Genomic DNA, 26,729 nt, shown 5'->3' on the forward strand with positions numbered 1-26,729 from the left:
ATAATGTAAATATAATTGTGACTGATAAAATCATGAGTCTAACAATCATAGAACATCCCCGAAGACATACATATACAGAATCTCATAAAAAGTGAGTATACCCCTCATGGTTTGGTAAATATTTTATTATATCTTTTCATGTGACAACACTGAAGAAATTACACTTTGATACAATGTAAAGTAGTGAGTGTACAGCTTGTATAACAGTCTAAATTTGCTGTCCCCTCAAAATAACTCAACACATAGTCATTAATGTCTAAACCGCTGGCAACAAAAGTGAGTACACCCCAAAGTGACAATGTCAAAATTGAGCCCAAAGTGTTTTGTGTGGCCACCATTATTTTCTAGCACTGCCTTAACCCTCTTGGGCATGGAGTTGACCAGAGCTTCACAGGTTGCCACTGGAGTCCTCTTCCACTCCTCCATGAGGACATCACGGAGCTGGTGGATGTTAGAGACCTTGCCTTCCACCTTCCATTTGAGGATGCCCCACAGATGCTCAATAGGGTTCAGGTCTGGAGACATGCTTGGCCAGTCCATCACCTTTACTCTCAGCTTCTTTAGCAAGGCAGTAGTCATCTTGAAGGTGTGTTTGGGGTCGTTATCATGTTGGAATACTGTCCTGCGGCCCAGTCTCCGAAGAGAGGGGATCATGCTCTGCTTCAGTATGTCACAGTACATGTTGGCATTCATAGTTCCCTCAATGATCTGTAGCTCCCTAGTGCCAGCAGCACTCATGCCGCCCCAGACATGACACTCCCACCACCATGCTTGTATGTAGGCAAGACACACTTGTCTTTGTATTCCTCACCTGGTTGCTGCCACATACGCTTGACACCATCTGAACCAAATAAGTTTATCTTGGTTTCATCAGACCACAGGACATGGTTCCAGTAATCCATGTCCTTAGTCTACTTGTCTTCAGCAAACTGTTTGCAGGCTTTCTTGTGCAACATCTTTTGAAGAGGCTTCCTTCTGGGATGACAGCCATGCAGACCAATTTGATGCAGTGTGCGACATATGGTCTGAGCACTGACAGGCTGACCCCCTCAACCTCTGCAGCAATGCTGGCAGCACTCATACATCTATTTCCCAAAGACCACCTCTGGATATGACGCTGAGCACATGCACTCAATTTTGGTCGATCATGGTGAGGCCTGTTCTGAGTGGAACCTGTCCTGTTAAACTGCTGTGTGGTCTTGGTCACCGTGCAGCAGCTCAGGTTCAGGGTCTTGGCAATCTTCTTATAGTCTAGGCCATCTTGATGTAAAGCAACCATTCTTTTTTCAGATCCTTTAGAGAGTTCTTTGCCATGAGGTGCCATGTTGAACTTCCAGTGACCAGTATGAGAGAGTGAGAGTGATAACACCAAATTGAACACACCTGCTCACCATTCACACCTGAGACCTTGTAACACTAACAAGTCACATGACACCTGGGAGGGAAAATGACTAATTGGGCCCAATTTAGACATTTTCACTAAGGGTGTACTCACTTTGGTTGCCAGCGGTTTAGACATTAATGGCTGTGTGCTGTTATACAAGCTGTACACTTACTACTCTACATTGTAGCAAAGTGTAATAAAATATTTACAAAAATGTGAGGGGTGTTACTTACTTTTGTGAGATACTGTACATATGTGTAGATATACATTATGTGCATCCAAAAATATACATGGACACATGCATTGAAATGAAGATAAATAAATATAAGATAAGGGATAATGAGTGACAGGGTCATGACTGACATTGGATTTAAATCTTAGGATTTATTTATGTTTTTATCTAATCAACGACTTTTTTTCATGGTGCGGGGGTTTTTAATTATTATTTATGTTTTTCGTCTGTTAGTAACAAGTGGTAATATATACCTCATACTTATGCACGAATATCTATGGCCCCCCTTATGTTAAAGGAAGCTTCCAGAGTACAGTCTTTTGAGGGACAGGGTATGGGGATAAGGCTCCTGTCTCCTCTACATTGGGGACAAAGAGCCTTGCAAGGGAATCTTTGCTGCCCCTTTGCAAGGGACACTCCCAATGTTGTGGCAGCTGGCTTGGTATGATTCAGGTGGGGGTTGCACATTTGTTGCCCCCCTCGCCACCCAAGCTACATGCTTGCATAAGGGTCTTTTGTAAACCTTAAGGGGGACCCCACACCGTTCCCTCTTTTTCCTTAATCACTTGCCTGTACGTCATTTGACTTCAAGTGGTTGTACCCAGTACCGTTGTTTAGACCCAGCGGTCGGCTCTCTGTAATACCAACCGATGAGGCTAAGCTGCTGAGCTGTTGTTACAAGCAGAGGGAGGGAATGTCCCCCCCCCCCCCCACACTGCCTTCTGCCATTCTCCCGGGCTCTCCCTTCCCACCAGTAGACCAGGGCAACCAGCCAAAATGTCCACTGACTGGCCAGTGTGATGTGTGTGTATATATATATATATATATATATATATATATATATATAATATAACGCATGAATTATATATATATATATATATATATATGTGTGTGTGTGTGTATATACATATATATATATATATATATATATATATATATATATATATATATACATACATATATACACACACATATATATATATATATATATATATAATATAAATGTTATGTGTGTGTTTGTGTTTTGTGCAACGTTCAAAGTTTGAATTTCCCTCCCTAGTTCCGCTCCCATGCAGCATTGCTGCTGCAGGGAACGGAACTAGGAAGTCATCATACCGACGGAGGACGGAGGAACATAATTGTACACATTAGGTAAATCTTTGAAATTTTTATTTCTCTTTTAGCTTTTCTGGGTTTTTTGTAAATACAGAAAATATTAGTATTACTGGCTGGTAAAACAGTGGGGTTGATTTACTAAAACTGGAGAATGCAAAACCTGGTGCAGCGCTGTAAAGGAAACCAATCAGCTTCCAGTTTTTTGGGTTTTTTTTTTTTTGTCAAAGCCTTAGGCCCCTGTCACATGGGCTTTTTGATCAGGTCCGCCTGTCAGTTTTTCAAGCGGACCTGATCAGATGCTCCATGCAGCCCTATGGAGCAGCGGATATCAGCGGAGACATCTCCTTTGACACCCGCTGCTACTAGATCTGATCCTGTCCATGAAATTCAGATGGATGGAAATCCTATTTTCCTTCCGTCTGGAGGATCTGATCAGATAGGATCAGATGAAAACGGACAGGCGGTCCGTTCTCATCTGATCTCCCATAGAGGAGAGCTGGGCTCGGACAGCTCTGTCTCTGCAAAGTAATTGGAGATAAAGCTGTCATCCACCTGCTCAGTGGGGATTGGCAGAGCAAACGGAGTCCGTTGGGCGCACCGTTCATGTGAAAGGACCCTAAGAGCTGGTTCACACTGCTCCGACTTGTCAGGCGACTTGGTCGCCTGACAAGTAGCGGACCGTGCTGTGCAATTGAAACCGCTCTAATAGGAGCAACTCAAGTCGCTCCAACTTAGAAAAAGGTTCCTGCACTACTTCGGGGCGACATCGGAGCGACTTGCATTGACTTCCATTAAGTTGCGATGCACGGCGACGGCATAACTCGCCCAAAGTGGTGTCGCCCTAGTGTGAACCGACACTAATTGAACAAGCTGAAGTTAGAAGACAATTGGCTGCCATGCACAGCTGCGCCAGATTTTGAACTCTGTGGTTTTAGTAAATCAACCAAGCTGTCTGTAAACCCTGAAAAACAAATTTCCAAAATTAAAAAGTTTAGAAGCATTTAGAAAAGCACAAATTTGTGTAGACAACTACCCAAAACCCTTGAGGCAAACACATACTGTATATTCAATTTAATAGAATCCTCCAGCGTTAGGGTGAGAGTCTTCTGCCACACTAGCTCTTTCTAACTACCATGCTAACCAGCTCAGCCAGATATAGATACAGTTCCGTAATAGTTGAGATGACAAAGAGTTCTTATTCCCAGAACATTGATTTTAAAACTGAGATTATGTACAAGGAGAAATATGATTTCATTGTTTATTGTAACACTCTGTCTGTCTGGAATAAAACATTATTTTAGGTGAAATAAGCAATGCACTAAGCTACAAACTACGTTTTCTCTAAAGAATGGAAAAAATTCATTTTCACCAGGATTAGCAGTGAAATATATTTTGCATCTTTTCCAAGATATTTTATCCATTTCAGCCAATCCTAAACTCATTTCCTTTTTCAGTTTAAGGGATTGTCCATTATAGCAACTTCCATCACTCAGGTCCTACACACCCATTGGTCGGGGAGTTTTTCTACTTTTCTGGTTCCAGAAACTGACCTCACTATTTAATGGAGCATAAAATATGGACATCCTTGGAAAATGATGTCTTTATTTCTGAATCAACAAAAATATGCGTGAGGAAAAGATTGAGGCACGTAAACTTTTGCTGTTTATTATAATAGTTTATTGCACAACTTCAAACTCTTAGAAATCACATCTTTGATCTGATCTTGGCCATGACACCCAGATGCAGCAAACCAGAACAGTGAGTTTACGGTCTGTCTGAGGCAAAACGAACATCTGGTGAAAAGTTGTTTTGCTTAAAAGAGGTTATGTGTGGGTCCAAAAGCACTAATTATCTCTTTCATTTTTTCTTTATATGACACAATTAGTGATTGTAGAGACTAATTACATCCCCTTGGCTTTCGTCAAGATAACAAAAATGCAGTTTTTGAAGCAGGCCAACATAAGGGCTCAGTATTTCTTTAACTAGATGAAGTTAGTTGCTGATTGACTACCATTATTATTATTATACAGGATGTATATAGTGCCAACAGTTTGCGCAGCGCTTTACAATATGAGGGAAGACAATACAGTTACAACACAATTCAATACAGGAGGAAATGGATGGCCCTGCTCGTTAGAGCTTACAATCTATCTTTGTTGAAAAACTCAACCTTTGTTGGAAAAAAAAAAAAAGCAAATAAAATAAAAATAATAATAATATAGCATATACAATTGTGACACAAGTCATATTGTAATTGAATGTTATTAATAATGACCTTTCCTTTTCAATCTGGAGCTCTGTAATTTCCTGTAAAATGCAATGCAATATAGCTACCAGGAGTTGTTCTGTACACAGAATGTGTACTGGCCACACCCCAGAAACATCATTTCCTGCTTGTGTGATTGGCTCACCAATTTTCCCAGAAGTCTACACTAAGATACAAGTCAGATTTCAGGCATCCCCTGCAAAAAAAATTTAATTTTGGTGAGATACTCCCAATAGGAAATTATGTCTAAAGGGATGCAGACCCAGCAATTTTCCTCATTAGAGCCCTGCAGGTGGAACAGCTGGTTGATAATTATGAAACCACTCCCATTCAACTATTCAACTCACGCACATGGGCACAGACAAAACCACAGGGATTGCTTAAGAATATCAAAAGGTAGGAATCGGCAACAAAGTTTGTTAATCCTTGCAATGTACATAGATCACCCAGAGGAGAATGTTTTTTTCTTAACAAAAGTAGAGTTACAGTTTAAGTAAATCAACCACTTAGTATAATTTCCCCCAAAACAGGTAACTCCTTTGAAAGGCTGATGCTTTGGTTGGCTCCAGTGATAAGAACTCATCACTTCAGCATCTAGCACTCACCCCTACAATGAAACATTAGTCCTTCTGCTTTATCTACTGTAAATCCAAATAAAACATACAATTTACAGAATGAGACCTTCTTTACATAGGTACATAGTTAGTCTGGCTGAAGAAAGACACAAGTCCATCTAATTCAACCGGTAGTTTAATTGGTTGAAGCAGCTAAAACCTGTTATCTTAAAGTAGAACTATGGGCAAAACTTTTTTTTTTCATTTTGGATAGAGTGAGGGAGGGTTATATCACCTGTCAGATTTTTTTTCACCCGCGTCCCATTGCGGAGATTTACTTTCACATCCTGTCCCATAACCAAACAGGAAGTGAGAAGAAATCCCTGCAAATTAGGGGACATTTTTGGGGACCTCTAGGTCACCAGAACTAGTGTCTCCATTGGAAGATTTCCCATCTTTTACTTTGCTGGGACTACCCAAAATCTTGGGTTTTCTTTTACTTTCACCTTTAATGATAATGGTAAACAGGACAAATAGAGAAGGTGAATCTCCCTAATGGGGACACAGTCATCAATAAAAACTGACAAGCGTTCTAATCCCTCTCCACTCAAAAGTTTTGCTTTTAGGTATACTTTAAATGCAGATCACACCTCTGAAGTTTCAAAGACATATAAAAAAATAATCTTGTACATCAAGCTGCCAGGATCAACTAAAATATCAGTTTTACATAGACTGAAACGTTAAATATATAATTCATAAAGTGAACAGGTTCCAGATTCTGTACACTGCCTTTATTTTCAAAGAACACAGAACTGATCATCACATATAGTCTAGTTTAATAAAGGGTGATGACTCTCCATGGATAGAGTACATTGGTAACAAAGAAAAGTCATGTTCTTTGATGAAAGCCATGTCCATCTATTCAACACTGTGTAAACAATTCATTTCAGTGTAGGCCTAGTGACTCATTGCTCTGTCAGGGCCGAAAGGATGCAACTGCCACTGCTGATAATATGACTGTGAGCACAGTGGATGTTAGCCATTTTACTATGGTGCCTTTGTTCCTGCAGGGTGACAAGTAACAAAACACAAAATGCGTGAAAAATATGTCTCTTTCATTTAAAGGCGTTCAATTTGATTGTTGTACTCGGTGTTTGTTTTTTCCTTGGCTCAATATTAACTTTTTTGTAATCATGATTTATTAATTAGTAAATATCAGGAAAGATTACATCGCCCTCATTTGAACTTAAGTGTCATAGCCTTTTTACTTTTTAAAATGCATATTTAGAAATTTGTAGTTTTATATAAATTAACGAATGGGTGTAAACAAAAAAAAAAAAAAAAAACACTTTCTGTTACTTGCTGAGAGTTAAAACTGGACTTAGGGAAAAAACAAAAAAATATTCTTGCAGTGGGGCCACCCTGCACACTGTATGGGTAAATGCTTGCTAAGTCTAGAGCAGCTTTTCTCAACCTTTTAAACACAGAGGAACCCTTGAAATAATTTTCAGGTCTCAGAGAACCCCTGCTAAAAATGACTATGCTTACAACTCATGATACATTAATGTGATGGTTCCAATGTCACACTTGCGGACATTGGAAAGAATTACCTTCTTCCAGATAGCTTAAAGATTAATGGTGTCAGGGGAACTTTTCTGAGATGCAGATATTGTCCATTGCTCAAGGAACCCTTAGCAACCTCAGGAGGAACCCTAGGCTTCCACGCAACCCTGGTTGAGAACCACTGGTCTAGAGGGTAGAGGAAAAGTCCTAATATTTACCCTATTCCTTGCTCTCCTAGCCTCCGGCACTCTTGGAGCATGGCTAACACAGAAGAACTAATCTGGCTGGTAAGGGCAAGATCTTGCCCATATGACCCTTTCGACAACACCTGCAAAGATCACATCAAGCTTGAGAAGGAAGACAGAAGAGCACCTCTAAGTGTAATATTTGAATGTACATAAATGGAGCAATGAGCCAAATAAAAACTCACATGGGGTACAGAAATAAAGGCTTATCTAAGGGTGACAATCCAGGAGCGAGGAGATCCATGCGTCCAGTCCAGAAGGTTTAAAGCCGCAGTCTAGCTTGTACTCGCCAGCGAGAAAGGAGTAATTCCTGGTGAAAGCAGGGTGGACAGCAGATTGGAACGCAGAGCTGGAGAAAGGTGTCTTGGGGTGGAAAAGACACGGAGAAAGCAGCAGCTATTGCTTCATAACAGATCAAGGTACCAGTCAGAAGTATATACATAATCTGTTATAAATATAGATTATATATCTTTACTTTCCCCAAGACTCCTTTCTCCATTCCATTCTGCTGTCCACCCAGCTCTCACCAGGAATTACTCCATTCTCGCTAGCGAGTACATGCTACACCAGTGGCAGCCCATCCATTGGTTGCACAGGGGCGCCGCCCCCCCCCCCCTCATCCATGCGTCCGGCCCCCTAATCTACATGCAGGGTGCCAGACGCATGGATTCCAATGTTTTTTTTTTTTTTTTGAAGCATGTGATTAGAGCCAGAGGCTCTAATAGGCTTCAAAAAAGGATGGGCTCGGGCGCAGAGCACTGCACCCTGAGCCCACCCAATTGTGTGACAATAGCGAATTAATATTCACTATTGCCACACTGATTCTCCTCCTGGCCAATCAGGAAGCGAGTCCTGAGCCCCATTTCCCGATTGGCCGAAAGAAAAAGCCATGCTATTGGCCAAGGAGCGGAGAAGGAGGAGGGAGGAGACTGAGGAGGAAGCCGCCGCTGCCTGCCCAGGGTGAGTGACCGGGGGTGGACAGTGTGGGCTGGAGGTGGTGGGGGACAGTGCGGACTGGAGCTGGTGGGGGACTGGCGACCGGGGGGGAGGGACAGTGCGGGCTAGAGCTGGTGTGGTCGGGGCCAATGGAGCACCAGTCGCAACTTCGCTACACCGCGGCTTTAAACCTTCTGGACTGGACACATGGATCTCCCTGCTGCTGTATTGTCACCCTTAGATGAGCCTTTTTTTCTGTACCCCATGTGAGTTTTTATTTGGCTGATTGCTCCGTTTATGTACATTAAAATATTAAACTTAGAGGCGCTCTTCTGTCTTCCTTTTTGTTCTATATCCAGAGTCTGCTTCACTCCAGAGTAGAGCTGTGCCCTAGTGTATATTGACATTCCACAGCCTGTCTTACAAGTCCCCTTGATTTTAAACAGACATTGTAATGGACTTTATGTACCTCTGACATTATTATTTTTTATATCTTGAGCACTAGCATTTTATTTCTGACATCAAGCTTGAGAGGGCATGGCAGGACATTGCCTGTGAGGTGTACAAGAATTGGGACAGTTAATGAGAAAAGAAAAAAAGCAAAGCGTAAGTTTCTTGTGAACATAGCTTTAATGCATATGTCAACAAAATAAACTGTCACACCTGGTGTGCTAAAAAAGGATCAAAATCAAGAATAAAGTAGAGCACACTAAACATCTGAATACTGGACCAAAAAGCGCTATCACTTTAAATTATACAAATCACACGTGTCAAGATAACAGAAGAGAATTGTGAAAAAGGATATTTTGTTTAGGTGAGTATTATGCGCAATCAGAGTTTCAGAGCAAAAATGCGAAGAATGATTCTGGACAAAGTCCACATACAAAAAGTCCAGAAAAAAGTTAATAATCTTCCAATCTTGTGAAGACATATGGTGCCAGCAGTGAATTATTACACAACATAATGTGCTCCACTCACGTGCCACCAGTGCTCCAAAGCCCTTTAACTGATATTTTGATCTCTGGAAACCGAAATCAGATGCGCTGTCACACCGCTATAAAATCTTCCCACTACCTTGGCTCAGCAGTACTCTATAGTATCAATGCATGCGGCACAAGAGAGGGGCAAATCCCATAGTGTAGTAAGTTAACCTCCCTGGTGGTATGATTCTTTCTGATTTTAGGTGCTGAAAGCGGTACCAATATTTTGCATGTAATTCTTAAGGACGAGCAGCCCAAACCAACTATTTACATATGATTTTTTTTTTACTGTGCGTTCTTCTTTATAACATCTCGGGTATGATAAAGTTTGAAAAACAAAATCAAAAATTATAATATAATAAATTACTATAAATAAGTTAAAGAGTGTATATATATATATATATATATATATATATATAAATATATATATATATATATATACGTATACATATGTTTTATATATATATATATATATATATATATATATGTATACATATGTTATATACAGTATATATATATATATATATATATATATATATATATATATATACAGTATATATATGCGTATACATATATATATATGTGTGTATATCTATATATATATATCTATATATCTATATATATATATATATATATATATATAAAAAGTACAGTAAAACTGCAGGAAAGGGCACTTGGGGGGCAAACTAATATCAGTTTATTTTATTTTGCAATGAAATCAGTGTGCTTGTGTGTATAACTTTTGAAATTTGCCGCCGGTTCCACCCCCTGTGAGCGTCACGTCGCAGGAGACTGAAGCCGGGGCTCCACAGCATCGGGCGGAAGATCCAGCCGCCGTATGCTGAAGGGACACATCTCTGGATCCCGGCGTCAAGGTAAGTAACCTCTACAAGGATGCAGCAATGCTCCCTGGCGGTACCCCGAGTGTGGCTCAGGGTTACCGCTTATGGCAGTGAAATCCCACCCCAACCACACTCGGGAATACCGCCAGGGAGGTTAAACAAATACCAATTATTAAAAGCCAATGCTCACATGGATAAAAGAGAGATCAGCAATGCACAGGGGGAGATTTATTAACCACTTCTGGACCGGAAGGATTTGCCCCCTTAATGACTAGGCCATTTTTTGCGATACGGCACTGCGTTACTTTAACTGACAATTGCGCAGTTGTGCAACACTGTACTAAAAAATAAAATTGATGTCCTTTTTTTTTTACCACTAATAGAGATTTCTTTTGGTGGCATTTGATCATCTGTGCGTTTTTTGTTTTTTTGCGCTATAAATAAAAAAAGAGCGACAATTCTGAATTTCTGCTATAAAACATTCCCAATAAAAGAAAAACTTTAATTCTAATTTTTTCATCATTTTTGGCCAATATGTACTCTGCTACATATTTTTGGTTAAAAAAAAATCCCAATAAGTGTATATGGATTGCTTAAGCAAAAGTTATAGCATCTACACAGTAGGGGAAAGATTTATGTAATTTGTATTTATTTATTTATTTTTTACTAGTAATGGCGGCGATCAGTGATTTTTAGCGGGACTGTGGCATTGTGGCAGACAGATCAAACCCCTAACTGACATTTTTGACACTTTTGGGGGACCAGTGACATTACTACAGTAATCAGTGCTAAAAATATGCACTGTTACAGTACTTGACACTGGCAGGGAAGGGGTTAACACCCGGGGCGATAAAAGGGTTAAATGTTTCCCTACGGGGGGGGCTTCCTAACTGTTGGGGGGATGGGCTTGCTGCACGAACACAGGGACCTGTGTTCCTAAATAAGAGGAACACAGGAGCCATGTGTTCATGACTGACAGAACAGCTGTCTGCCATGTTTACAATGGCAGAACACCATTTTGTCTCCACGGGGAGCGATTGCGGGGCCCCAGTGGCAGTCACGACCCCTGGACCCACTGATTGGCTCCCCTTGTGGCCAATGGGTGCCCCCGCAAACCGTCCTGCAAATCGACATGCAGGTACGTGGTTTTGCGGGACAGAGCGGACCGGCCGCAGTAAAACTACGGCAGCTAGTTGGCAAGCGGTTAAAACTGGGACACACAGAATGTAGTGCTCTGGTGCATGGTAACCAATCAGCGTCAAGGCTTTATTGAACAAGCTGAAGTTGGAAGCTGAACAAGCTGAAGTTGGTTACTTTGCACAGCTGCACCAGATTTTGTGTGCACCAGTTTTAGTAAATCTCCCCCACAGTGTACAAGCAGCACCGCCGCTTATAGCTTGGCCACATGAAAAACACACATAGACATGTGTAGGAATGCCCTAAAACAGGAACAGAAGCAGAAGTACAGGTGTGAGTGAATCTTTATAGAGTGCCTGCTGGCTTTTATCCACAGGAAGCTTCTTAGGCTATTTTCACACGGGATCTGCGGAATCTCCTTGCTCACTGTACAGAGCGGAGAAGGACACAGTCCTGCTCTCCTCTATGGGGAGATCAGGGAAAACGGACCGCCTGTCCAGTCTCATTCAATCATATCTGATCCACCAGATGGATAGAAAATAGGCCCATCATTCATCTGGATTTTGAAGAAAGGATCACAATGTATGTCAACGGACATGTCAACACTAACATCCGCTGGTCCATAGGGGTGAATGGAGGGTCCGATCAGGTCCACCTGAAAAACTGACAGAAGGACCTGATCGTGTGAAAGGGCCCTTATGGAGAACCAATGGGGGGGGGGGATTAATCAGGAGACTAAGGGAACACACTACATAAAGGGGAGAAGAGAGAGCCATAGGCAGCCTCTGCTGGGTTTGGGCACTCCTGTTGATCCAATGGGGCTTGGGCCCAGTATGGGAGAATTTCCTGTACCCACTATAGACAGCCCTGATGGCAAGGATCACAGAACTCTGGCATAGTTGCCAACATTCTGAAAAAAATTATAGGGACACTTTCTTGTCTGTGGGCGGAGCCTTTTTTAATTAGGGATGGGGCATTCATTTGTAGGTCCCAGCTGGAGAGGAATAATGGGCATAATGGGTGAAAAATGGGCGTAGTTTAAACTATGCTAAACATGGGGTGTGGCTTTAAAGGGTGTGGTTAAATAGAGTCTGAGGTGAAAAAGGATGGAGGGAGAAGGAAGAGAGAGAGAGAAAAGGGGATAGAGGGAGAGAGAAAGAAAAAAAAAAGTGCTAGGGAGGGAAGGAGAGAGAAGAAAGGAAAGAAAGAGCGATGGAGGGACAGCAGGCCCAGATCGTACACCACATTAGCAATATGTGTATGCCAGGAAGTTTAACAATCAGCAGATAAAGATACTGCAAACACCATCCCCCAAGGCAGATCCCATCAAACAGATACAAGAGATGGTCCAAGAGTGTGCGGACACGATACAGGAGATGGTCAGAGAGTGTGCGGGCATGGTACAGGAGATAGTCAGAGAGTGTGCAGGCATGGTACAGAAGATGGTCAGAGAGCGTATGGACATGATACAGGAGACGGTCTGAGAGTGTGTGGTCATAATACAGGAGATGGTCAGAGAGTGTGTGGATATGATACAGGAGATGGTCAGAGAGTGTGCGGGCATGGTGCAGGAGACAGTCAGAGAGTGTATGGACATGATACAGGAGATGGTCAGAGAGTGCACAGGCATGGTATAGGAGATGGTCAGACAGTGTGTGGACGTGATACAAGAGATATTAGAGAGTGTGCGGGCATGGTACAGGAGATGGTCAGAAAGTGTGCGGGATTGGTACAGGGGATGATCAGAGAGTGTGCGGAAATGATACAGGGGATGGTCAGAGAGTGTGCGGACATGATACAGGAGATGGTCAGAGTGTGCGGACAAGGTACAGGAGTTTGTCAGAGAGTGTGCGGGCATGGTACAGGAGACGATCAGAGAGTGTGCCGGGGATTGTACAGGGGATTGTACAGGGGATTGTCCAAGAGTGAGCGGGCATAGTACAGGAGACGGTCAGGCAGTGTGTGGGCATTGTACAGGAGATGGTCAGAGAATGTGCAGTCATGGTACAGGAGACAGTCAGAGAGTATGCGGACATGGTACAGAAGACGGTCAGAGAGGGTGCGGACATGGTACAGGAAACGATCAGAGAGTGTGCGGTCATGGTACAGGAGATGGTCAGAGAAGGTGCGGACATGATACAGGAGATGGTCAGAGAGTGTGCGGACATGATAAAGGAGATGGTAATGAGGGTGTGGACATGGTACAGGAGATGGTCAGAGAGTGTGCGGTCATGGAACAGGAGACAGTCAGAGAGTGTGCGGACATGGTACAGAATACGGTCAGAGAGGGTGCGGACATGGTACAGGTAGCGATCAGAAAGTGTGTGAACATGGTACAGGAGATGGTCAGAGAGGGTGCGGACATGATACAGGAGATGGTCAGATAGTGTGCGGACATGATAAAGGAGATAATAATGACGGTGGGATCATGGTACAGGAGATATTCCGAGAGTGTGTGGGCATGGTACAGGAGACGGTCAGACAGTGTGTGGGCATAATACCGGAGATGGTCAGAGAATGTGTGGGCATGGTACAGGAGACGGTCAGAGAGTGTGTGGACAAGACACAGGAGATGATCAGAGAGGGTGCGGACATGATATAGGAGATAGTCAGAGAGGGTGCGGACATGGTACAGGAGACAGTCAGAAAGGGTGCGGACATGGTACAGGAGACAGTCAGAGAGAGTGTGGACGTGGTACAGGAGACGGTCAGAAAGGGTGCGGACATAGTACAGGAGATGTTAAGAGAGGGTGCAGACATGGTACAGAAGGCAGTCAGAAAGGGGGGGGGAATGGTACAGGAGATGGCCAGAAAGGGGGGGACATGGTACATGACTTGATGTGCCTCTCCAACCCTAACATAGCTCTGTACCCCCTCCCCCCCCCCCACACACACAGAATGTCCAGCAGATCCCCCCATGGCCACTGACCTGCAACTGCGGTGCCTGCAGCATCTTCCCTCTGTCGGGTCACTATTAGGAGGGGGGGCGGATGGCAGCTCTGTGGTGCCAGCGGGATCTCCTTCCAGCTAGCAGGTATCTTCCCTGTGTACAGTGGAGAGGGGAGGGGCCTCCGACCTGGGCAGCTTATTGAAAGCAGTGTACAAGTGAATTGCTTTGCTTGTACATTAAAAAGAGAAGCGGATTAGTTGCTTGGGTCAGAGGCCCCTCCCCTCTCACTGTTCCACCGGCCATCCCGATGATCTGACAGGTCGTCCACAGAACACCGGGACAAAGCCAATTTACCGTTATTTTTCCTGGGACACAGGCAGACTGGGAAATGGGTCTGAAATGGGTCTGAAAATTGTGATTGTCCAGGGAAAATCGGGACTGTTGGCAAGTATGCTTCTAAACATTTTATGTAAAAGAATGGCATGGGATGTGAATTGTGACAGAAATGTAACCTAGGCAAAACCTTCAAATAAACATACAAGTTAAACTTTGTATTTGCAATGCACCCACCAGAACTCTACAATGGATTGTTTTAGTCTTCATAAAACTGTTTCATGGGAACTCTGACTGTACTATATCTACATGCATCTGCTACATTTAATAATAGAAAGGACTATGTCCTTACAAATGGCAATGCTGTATCTTTTATTTTTTTTTCTGTCATGTCTGTTTTAAATATTCAGCCATCTGCACATTTCTATAATATGTTTAATACATGACAAAAACACATATTGTTTGGCATCCATGACGAGTGAGAGTTTTTTAGCAAAACAAGTATTTGTTCCCATAAAAAAGAAATCTCTGAATATCTGCGAGACATCAGGTATTTTGCTTATGCTGCTTAATTATTTCATATACCATGGCCAAAACATTGTATGTCATAGTATACTGTATAGTTTATTGTGAATGTACTCTATCTGAAAGAAATGTATTATAAGCAAAAAAATATTAGATTATTATTATATTATTAGAAACAAATGCCACTATTAGAACTATTTTTCTCATAGTTTTTTTTTTCAGATTTTTTAATGTTTATGCCTCTGAACACAGCTTTATATTAGCCATTGGGTCCATGCACATTGTTGCATTTAGATTTGCATTTTCAAGCAGTGTTTAGGGGCATAAAACAAAATGTCCCAAACTTACATTAAGGAAGATAATTGCTGCCATAATTTATACGTGCAAATGCACCATGTGCATACCATGAAAAAAGGCTTAAATTTGAGTTCCAGTCTGGGGATACATTTTGGATATATTCGAGATGATTTTATTATATGTTTACACTGACTTGTAGAAATGTTAAAAAAATAATAAAACAAAATAATAATAAAATAAGTAGCAAAAGCAGCAAAGGCACTGCTTTGTAAGGCCCCATTCACACTACTACAGTCTAGTGCATTGTATTATTGCATGTAAAGTTGTATGTGAACATTCACTGTATTAATACAGCCCATTCATTTAAATGAGCTGCTAATGCACCAGAATGTAGAAAGAAAAGGAAGAGCATCTTTATTTGCTGTAAACAGCAAAATAAAGCATGATAAAATGGCACATTATCGCACCAACAAACGTTACCGAACTGCATTGGTTTGAGGCCCAAGGCTAATGTGTCCCTAGGGGGAGCAATGCATTCTAGATAGTCCAAAGTACGCTAGATGATTAACCACTTGCCAACTGCCAGCAGTGCATATACTGTGGCAGGTCCGCTCTGTCCCGTGAAACAACGTAACTGTATTCACCCCCCATTCGCCACAGGGGAAGCTGATCTATGGGTCCAGCGGCCGTGATTGCCCCCTGGGCACCCGCGATCGCTCCCCATGGAAACAGAACGGTGGTCTGCCGTTCTAAAAACGGCAGACCACTGTTCTGTCAGCAATGAACACAGGGATCCTGTGTTCCTCCTATTTAGGAACACAGGTCACTGTGTTCTTTCCATAAGCCCATCCCCCACACAGTTAGAAAGCACCCCCTAGGGACACATTATACCCTTTGAAAGCCCCTGGTGTTAACCCCTTCCCTGCCCTGCCATTAATACAGTAACAGTGCATATTTTTAGCAACGAATAATGTAGTAATGTCACTGGTCCCACCAAACGTGTCAGTTAGGTGTCCGATCTGTGGCAGTTCCGCTAAAAATTGCTGATCATCCCCATTACTAGTAAATAAATAAATAAATAAATAAATTAAAAAAAAGACATAACTCTTTCCCCTAGTTTGTAGATGTGATAACTTTTGCGCAAACCAATCAATATACACTTATTGGCCTTTTTTTTTACCAAAAATACGTAGCAGAATACAAATTGGCCTAAGATGAAATGTGATTTTTAATTTTTTTTTTTTTATTGGGAATGTTATATAGCAGAAAGTGAAAAATATATATACTGTATTTTCTGGCGTATAAGACTACTTTTGAACCTCAAAAAAATCCCCCAAAAATGGGGGTCGTCTTATATGCAGAGTATAATATCTACAAGGTAACCTAAGTATAAGTATTACCGGTAGATGTAATCTCTCAAGACACTGGCTGTGTGGGAATCCTGTACTGGTATACCGTATGTACTTTAGCTTCAGCTACATACAGTGTACCACGCTAAACCAATCAGGGAGAGCGATGTTTTCTATTATTGAATGCAAAGCCTGCTCGGATTGGCGGAGTAACATTAGAGCGCCTCTCTGACTCTGCCAATCCGAGCAGGCTTTACATTTAATAATAGAATACATCGCTCACTGTGATTGGCTCAGCGCGGTATACTGTATGTAGCCGAAGCTACGGTACATATGGTATACCGTTACAGGATTCCCACACAGCCAGCGTCTTGGGATTAGATCTACTGGTAATAGTTAGGGTAGCTTAAAGATATTATGAGAGATTACATGTATTACAGTACTAGGGTACCTTGGAGATCTATGAGAAATCTGATGTTTTTCAATGGTGTGGCCTTGCTTCGGAAGGGGGGTAGTCTTATACGGCGAGTATAGCTCAAAACCTATGTTTTAACTTGAAAATTAGGGGGGTCGTCTTATACGCCCAGTCGTTTTATTCGCCGTAAAATACGGTATATATTTTTTTCAGAATTGTCACACTTTTTTGTTTATAGTGCAAAAAATAAAAATTGTAGGGGTGATCAAATACCACCAAAAGAAAGCTCTATTTGTGAGGAAAAATGGACAAAAATTAACGCAGTGCCGAATCGCAAAAAATGGCCTGGTAATTAAGGGGGAAAACCTCCTGATCCAGAAGTAGTTAAAGATTAAATCCAGGCAGATATAAAATACAGAAATGAATGCAGCTCTGTAGTCATTAATAAATCTTTAAATGTTTGATATTAAATGCAAGCAGTGCAAGTTCCTGAATTTGACCTGGTATAAGCCTCTTCCTCCAATCTCCTTTACAGCAGAGCTCAGACTGAGGAAGTGCTGCAGTGCAGTATGCAGAGGAATAGAGGAGACCTTTAAGCATTTCTGAGCTGCAGCAGGGAAAAATCAGGGTTCTATTAATATTATTTAAATATATATATATATATATAGACAATGTGGGCTATGTGGGACTTTAGATGAGACACCGGCAGGTATGCCCAGCGTCTCCATCCCTATATTGGAAAAAACAAATTGAAAAGGATTAAAAGAGGTGCATGGAAGCCAGCCAGCCCCCAGTCTGATGTACTCACCCTCCAGTCTGCCACCAACCAAGTAGACCTGTCTCAATATGAATAAAGAACAGGGGTTTAGTTGACACGCATTTGCAAACGCATGTGAAAGCTGCAGAGCCACGACACGGCACCCTGTGTTATCTGCAGTCCCTAACACTTTTAAATGTAAGTGTCTCCACTCTGGGAGCACATGGTTGCTAATGGGTGGATAGGAAGCAGGTGGGAGGGAGCAGCCCAAACTTCCCCCACCCACTTCCGTCCACGACTGGTATGGTATCTCAATGCTCTAATAGCAATGATCTTAAGATGGTACAAACTGAAAACGACCAGCTGAGAAGCATACACCTCCAATCCCTTGGCGGATGCAGTGTAAAACACAGATTGGGACTTTATATGAGGCAATTTGCCTGTATAGCTCAGTGCCTCCATCCCTAATTTCATAAAAATATTTGGGACTTTACATGAGACAAGCAGGTCATGCTATGGTCTCCATCCCTGTATATGAAAAAACTGGGGTCAAATTTGACTGCATCCACCAAAAACGCATGGAAATCGCACGGTGGGACTTTAAATGAAGCACCAGCCTGTAGGCAAGGTGCCTCCATCCCTGGTTACATAGACAATGTGGGCTATGTGGGACTTTAGATGAGACACCGGCAGGTATATATATAACAACAGCCGGTAAAATAAGTATTGAACACGTCACCATTTTTCTAGGTATATATATTTCTTTAGGTAAATATACTTCTAAAGGTGCTATTGACATGAAATCCTGCCCCTTGTCAGTGCAAATTAATATCAGCTGGTTCAGTCTCAACTGATGGCCTATAAAAAGGTGTCTCATTACCAAGGTGTCACACAAGAAACATCTCATCATGATGGGTAAAAGCAAAGAGCTCTCTCAAGACCTTTGTAGCCTTATTGTTGCAAAACAGACTTAGTGATGGCTTTTCGTTACAGAAGGATTTCTAAACTCCTGAATGTTCCAGTGAGTACTGTCGGGGCTATAATTTTACTCGCTGAATATATATATATATATATATATATATATATATATATATATAGTTATATAAATATAAATAATGTCTGTGTATTTACTGTAGCTGTTTGCCGGGAATTCAGCTTTAAAGTGGAGTTCCACCCTATTTTTATACTTACCTCCATCTTCTCGCTCCGGGTCACCTGAAAAAGAAATGGATAATCGCATATTTTTTTTTTTTTTACTTACCTCGTAGCGAAGAAAATATACTTACCTTACTTCCTTCTTCCTCCTTCCTCGGCCGCGGCCCGTCGTCACTTCCTGGCTCTGCAATGATTCCTGGGAGCTGGACGTCATAGCTCCCAGGAATCATTGCGCCTGCACCGGCCCCGACGTCAGTTCCGGGTCGCGCGCATCATCCCCTTCTAAACAGCTTCTGGGCATGCCCAGAAGCTGTGGAGGGGTGACGCGCGCGACCCGGAAGTGACGTCGGGGCCAGCGCAGAGCATCGTGGGACCACAGAAGGCGGAAGAAGACGCAGAAGAGGACGCGCTGGCTTCAAGCTGCCCACATCTGAGATGGCAGCGCTGGACAAGACGTTTGCAAGGTAAGTATTTCGTCTTGCAGGTAAGTGCAACCCGGGACAGATCAGAGGCTAGCCATTGTGGAATGCACTAGCCCTGACTGTCCCGGGGGTATTAAAAAAAAAAAAACAAATCCAGGGTGGAACTCCGCTTTAAATCTATATCCCATGCATTCAGTTACACACATATGTTAAATATGTTGACCTGTGCAAGATGGCAATCCAGAGCTGTGCCTTAGAGCAGCAGGTCTCTCCTCTCTCTTTATTTCTCTCTCTCTTCTCTATTCTTTCTCTCTCTCTCTCTCTCCTCATTGGACATGGAGGCAGCAACAGGAGCCATTGGCTCCTGTTTTCTGTCAATACCAGCTTGTGAGGAGAGAGTGGGGGGTGGGGTCATCGGAAACAAAGGGCTTGACTCGGGACTAAGCTCTTCCAAGTGCCAACATAGCAAGCAGCTTTCTATGGGGGTGCTCAGAAGGGGGAGGGGCCAGAATTGCTGGTAGGGGACCTCAGAAAAGGAGAATACCATTACACAGAGTAGGTAAGTATAACATGTTAATTATAAAAAAAAAAATCCTTCAAAAATCACTTTAACCACTTCAATACCGGGCACTTTTACCCCCTTCCTGCTCAGGTAAATTTTCAGCTTTTAGTGCTGTCTTGCTTTGAATAACAATTGCGTGTTCATGCAACACTGTACCCATAAGAAATTGTTATAATTATTTTACAAATAGAACTTTCTTTTGGTGGTATTTAATCATCACCACTGGGTTTTTTATTTTTTGCTAAATAGACATGTTTTTCTTCGTTTCTGTTATACAATTTTGTAAATAAATAAGCTTTCTTCATAAATGTAGGTTCTGCTACATTTTCTGCTACATTTCCTTCATGCAAATACCCCAAATCAGTGTATATTATTTAGTCTGTAGGAAAGTTATAGTCCACAAATTATGGTATAAATATCTGAAAATTGATCAATCCTGTTTTACTGACACTCTGCCAATCAAATTTCTTGAGGCCCCAAAACACCAGAATAGTACAAATATCCCTATTGACCCCTTTTTGGAAAGTAGACATTAACAGGTATTTATTTAGTAAGAGGCATGTCAAGTTTTTGAAGTTTTAATTTTTTGTCACAATTACAGTATTTGGAAAATAAAGAAATCATAAAAAAAAAAAAATGTCACAATTTTTTTTTTTTAACATACTGTCAACAGTGCAGGCAGTGCAGCATTATCATATCACTGGTGTGGCAGGGATCAGAGACACTGACTGGTGACAGTATGAAAAAAAATATCTATTAATTTTTTTCTTCATTTTTTTTTTTTTTTTTACAATTTATTTTTCTAACACACTGTGACCAGAGCAATACAGTGTTAACATAGTAACACCGTACTACTCTGGGGAAGTGATCAGGATTTTTTAATACAGATTATGATTGCATAAACTAATGATTTTCTTCAGTATATGCAACCATTTTTCCTGACTGAAACAGGTTCATTCAGTGTCTTTTGTTGTGATTAGCTGTGAACGCTAATTACATGGTACAGATGGGCTGTAATTGGCCCAGTCTATGCCATGAGATCACTGTGATCAATCACAGCTAGCAAAAAAATTGTATACAATGGATGGCATGAAAGGAACCCATCCATTGTTTACAGTTGTCATGGGATCTGCTGTGATTGGTCACAGAGATCACATGACACTGGCAGCGGGCCGGTGCAGTGGTTAGTAATTGGTTGTGTCCAGTGGACACAGCCAGGGGACAGATTGCGGTGCTGCACGGTCCTGTGGCCATGGGAGAGGCACGTTCTGGGAGGATGTCATATGACGTCCTTCCAGAACAACAGAAAAGAACAAAGATGTTAAACACCTGAAGGCAGCTATAAAATCTCAAAAAAACACAGGTATACTATATATTTATAAAACATTAATCTGTTTTTAAACAATAGAGATGGGCCAAACACTCCCCTGTTTGGTTCACAGCAGAACTCCCAAACAGAGAAAAAGTCCTAACCCAAACGGCAATCCCCATTGAAGTAGCCAAACAGGAAAAATCAAAAGTGCCCATTTTGAAGGCTTATATGCAAGTAGTTGGACATAAAAGGGGTATGGGGGTATGGGTACTGCATCAGTGCAAACATTTTAAAAAAAAACTATGTTTTTTCAGGAGCAGTGATTTAAATGATGCTTAAAGTTCAACAATAAAAATGAAAAATTGCTTTAAATATAGTGCCTTGGGGGGTCCCCTTAGTCTTGCCTGTAAAGTGGCGCATCTATAGCATATATAGAACATGCTGCAGCAAAAATTAAATTTCGAAAGAAAAAAAATAACGAGTCAAAACCCACGGTTGCAATTGCCGGCACCCAGCTATTGAAAAAAAAAATAAACAAAAAAAAAGGTCTTCAGGTCTGGTATAGATTTTAAGGGAACCCCACATCAAAATTTGAAAAAAAAAAAAAAAACGTGTGGGGTTCCCTTGCAAAATCCCTACTAAACTCTTAACCCCATGCAGCTGGGCAGGTCAGGAAAGGAGGTGGACGAGCAAATGCCCACCCCCCTTTTGAACCATTTCATGCCCATATGGCCTCAACATAGGGGGTGGGTGCTTTGGAGCAGGGGCGCCCTGTGTCACAGACCCAGCATGCACCGGTCTGTGACATCCAAAGGGGTGGTGCCCCCAGGTGACGTAGTCAGGTGGCCCAGCCCCTTACCTATATAAGAACTGTCAAACAGCTTAGCCTGCAGTACGCGGCCAGTCTTTATGGCAGTGGGAGCGTTTTCATTTTTCAGGTGTGGTGTAATTGAGGATTGGTTTACATCAGGGGACACTGTTTTTTTTATAAAGGAATAGTTAAAAACTGTCTCTGTGTCTTTATTCATTTTTGACATTTTTTTGGTGAATGGGTAGGGGTACTATGTACCCTATACTCATTCACACATTGTTAAAGGGGGCTTCCAGACTCTGATAAGCCCGCAAACCCCCACAGCCACCGGCCACAGTTGTGGGGATCAGGCCCTTTTACCCCATCAACATGGGGACAAGGTGCTTTGGGCTGGGTGAAACAGAGCACTCCCTGCCTGAAAGCACCGACCCCCCCATGATAAGGGCATGTGGCCTGCTATGGTTCAGAAGGGGGGGCACTTGCTCACCCCCCACCTCTCTGGGTCTGGTATGGACTTGGGGTGCCCACGCTGTTCTTTTTTTACATTTTTTTACCAACCTTTCTTTTTTTTTTTAACTCAGCTTTTAGCAGGGAAACTCATTGACAGCTGATGACTCATCGGTTGCTAAGGATGCTGCAGCCAGCTTCTCGGCCCTGCTCCTTAACAACCAGTTTATACTGTGCCCTGATTGGGCAAAGCTTTGCCCAATCAGGGTGGAAAATGCACTGTTCACTTGCAAATTCGGGTGTTCTCTGAACGGGTGAGCAGCCAATGTTCAGCCGGAACTCATGCTCGGGTTGAACCTTTTGCCCAACTCTATTAAACAACAGTCTGGCGCTACACTTCAAACAAATCCTAAATTATTGATTTACTATGGTAGGACATTCTGGCAACACTATTTTGTGGTGTGATGCATCATATAATTATAAGATCAATGCTTGATTTGTAATGCAGTGACACAGATTATGCAAGTTGTGCTGTTGGCAAGCAATAATCACTATAAAACTAGTGGTGATACATGACAGCTTTACAATCCTTTGGATGATTACTGTTCAGGAAGAGGTAGCCTATCAGCAGCTGTGCCTTAACAATGTTTTTCTCTTTTAGCAGTGAGTATGTAACCAATGCATTGGACACAAGGCCGGGATTCGAAGACAGAGGAATTCCAGTGATCCAAAGAAACACGTATTTCATATCTGTCTGTTTTATGATTACTGGCAGAAAAGGGGCTTATAGTATTTTGCAAACTGCATAGGTCTGCTTTAAAGAAAAAAAACGCATTAAGGCTTCATGTACACTGGGCATAAAAATGCTGTCTATTTAGGCTTTCAGCATTTTTTTTTTCTTCAGCCTGTATAGGCAACTCAATGTAAACCTATTTGTCCATGCACATTTGGTCGTTTACAGGCATATTTGCACAGGAACATTTTCTGGGTGGAAAAAAAAACCATCACAAGTTTTGAGAGGAGCTTTCAAGCCGAAAAAATGCTTGATGCGCATAAATACGCTTAAACGCGGAGTTTAGGAGCATTCAGCATTTTAAAGTATACATTGATTACAGTAAAAAATGAGCAGAGGGGAATGTTTTTGGAAAAAAAAACACTTCCAAAGCAAATGCCCATAAACTTGCTTAAACTCTTGTGCAATACGAGCCACTATGAGTGTTTTTTAATGCTGATTTTTCTTCCAGAGGTTCTGGTATTTTTTTCAGCCACCTAGTGTGCATGGACCCATAAAGTAATTACTTCACAAGGTGACTGCACAATTCATATAACACTTTTCATAGTTACATAGTTAGTCAGATTGAAAAAAGACACACGTCCATCTAGTTCAACCAATAAAAGAGAGAAAAAAAAGTCATACAATCCCATATACAAAATCCAATACCCACAGTTGAGCCAGGGGAAGGCAAAAAACTATAGCATATTATATTATAACCCCAGTTATGCGGCATGCAAGTTGGGATGGAAAAATCTACATGCAGCATCTTCCATTATGTGCACGGGTGATGTATTGTAAGGTGTGTATGCACATGTAATAGATACTATAAAATCACACTCAGCATAAAGAGCATACAGAATTAAGAGCAGATAAGGAGAATTACACTCAACATACAGAACAAGAGATGTATTTATTGGTGGTGTCTATTTTTCAGTGTCAAATTCTTTGTTACCATAATACACTGCATGGTCTTTGAATTTTGCTCAGCCAAGTGTGTTTATCTGCCCTATGCACTGCAGTTTATTCTCCCCATCTCATCCCTTCTACAAATAATCTATGGAGATAAGGAAAGAAAGAGTTGTTGAGCTTGACTATGGTCATAGAGGCCTAAAACTTTTCAGCTATGGCAATTCACCGTTCTCTACTTTTTTAAGCTAAGATTTCCTCTCCCAATCTTATACCTCAGACCTCTTAAGCCCCGTACACACGTATCGATTGTCAGCCGTAAATATTCGTCCGACGACCGATCTGCCGATTTTCGGCTTGTTAGTATGATGCTTCCGACAGCCGACAGCGCATTTTCGGCCGAACAGAATCTGTCGTGCAAGCATTAAAATTTTTGTTGGCCAACACCAGAACGGCCGATTGTTCGCCAGTCAGTACAGAATTCGGCCGACAGACAGCAGATTTGCAAGACTGGGCATGCTCAGAAAAGAAAAAAGACAAGGAAAGTTAACATCACATGACATCACTTCTGCAGTCGGCTGTTGTTGGCCGACAAAATTCGTGTGCAGTCTTTTGCAGTTTTCAACAGACACGACAGCCCTGGACAAAAGACGGCCGATCGTTCGGCCGACGATCGGTACGTGTGTACGAGGCATTAGTCAATACCTGTGAGATAGTGCAGTCTTTTCCAGAGACAGAGACAGGAGGAACAACTTGCAGCTGATTTCTGGGAAAATCAGCTGACTGGGAGCTACATATATATATATGACTGAAAATGAGTTCTTTTTTTTTTTTAATAATATTTTTTATTGAAAGTTTGCAAAATAGATACAGACAACATTAAGACCCCGTTCACACTGGGGCGACCTGTCAGGCAACCTGGTTGCCTGACAAGTCGCCGTGGGTCGCCTGCCATAAAGCAGCACAGGACACGTTCTAATAGGAGCGACACAAGTCGCTCCGACTTAGAAAAAGGGTCCGGAGCTTCTTTGGGGCGACCTGGGGCGACCTGGAGCGACCTGCATTGACTTCAATGATATGAAGTCCGTGCCGGCCGCTCTGAGGTCGCGGTGCGAGCTGCACACCGCGACTTCACAGGTCGCCCGGAAAAGTCGGGTCGCCCCAGTGTGAACGGGGTCTTAGGAAAAAATTTGCAGTAAAGAATAACATTCAGGAAGGGGAGGGGAGAGGGTAAGGGTTGCTCCAGCCATAGTAATATTGGTAATAACAATAGCAGTAGAAAGGTGTGCGACACCATCAGAGACCCAAAAAAACCCCGAACAGAACAATGGGGTACTAAAGATGGGCCACACTGTAAGTCAAGAGAAGGAACGGAGGAGGGACAGTCCTCCCCCCGACATCCCAGTGGGAACATAGTCGTCGGGGGGAAGAGCGCCACTCCACCCGCCCTCAAAAAATGAGTTCTTATTAGTTGCTTTGGTTGGTTATTTAATATTCAACTGCGCTAGTCACAACTATCAACCATTAAAACACTTTTTCATACCATATACAGTGTTTAATATCAATAAGCGTTAATAGTGAACAAAGACAATGGTTAAAACCTAAAAAAATTGCTTAAATATGTCAAAAAAGTCCCATAAGTTATAGTCCACTGTGCTCGTGCAAGCGCGCTGTAAACATTTAACTTTGGTCCTTGATCCGACTAGAGCATGTAGTGCCCCACATGGATGTTCACTCACCAGAAGTATATGACCAATTATTGCTAGTATAGTCAAATGCACTTGTGGGGCTTGTTCTCTTTAAATCTAGTGTTTTCTGTACTAGATCTGCTTAATGTTGACAGCCCAGAGTGGTATGACCAGGCTGTCAACATCAAGCAGATCTAGCACAGGAGTCAACGGATTTAATAGGGACATGCCCCACAAGCGCATTTCACCACACTAGCGATATTTGGTCATATACTTCTGGTGAGTGAACATCCATGTGGGGCACTATATGCACTAGTTAGATCAAGCACCAAAGTTAAATGTTTACAGTGAACTTGCACGAGCACAGTGGACTATAACTAATAAGACATTTTTTATATATATTAAGGCAATTTTTGTCCCATGGACTTCAATAGGATTTGCTGTTCAGGTTAGAACTTTCCCCCTGTTCGGGAGTAAGGATGACCGAACTTTTGAAAAGTTCGGTTCGGCCAGAACATCCGAACTTCCTGAAAGTTCGGCCAGGATTTCAGAACCCCATTGAAATCAATGGGACCCGAACTTCGGTAATCAAAAAACACAATTTTTAAGCCCTAAAACCCAATAAATGCCCCTAAAAAGTGCCTAGGGTTCTGGGTCATGCCCCATTAACTATTAATCACACAAAAAAAAGTTCTTAAAAATTGTCATTTTTGATAAAAAAGCCAATTATTGAAAAAAAAAAAGAGATTTTTTTATTTTGACTTTGGATTTAGTATCTGGGGGGTCTAAAAGTTGTACATGTGAAGTTTCAGCTCTGTAGCATGTCCAGA

At 42.0% G+C, this 26,729-nt stretch overlaps 1 protein-coding gene across 1 annotated transcript in view; it reads left to right on the forward strand.

Annotated features, from left to right (window-relative positions):
• The window catches only part of LOC309548034 (uncharacterized protein), a gene marked incomplete at both ends in the record, with an annotated part of 42,319 nt that extends 16,222 nt beyond the window's left edge, over window positions 1-26,097 (forward strand). The window contains one exon of the mRNA XM_082248008.1: window positions 26,036-26,097. Within this exon, the coding sequence (XP_082104134.1) occupies window positions 26,036-26,097 (62 nt within the window). The remainder of the gene's footprint in view (window positions 1-26,035) is intronic.
• Window positions 26,098-26,729: the final 632 nt, after the last annotated feature.

The sequence above is a fragment of the Pelophylax lessonae genome (genome assembly GCF_965119305.1).
Source record: "Pelophylax lessonae genome assembly, chromosome: 2".
NCBI lineage: Eukaryota > Metazoa > Chordata > Amphibia > Anura > Ranidae > Pelophylax > Pelophylax lessonae.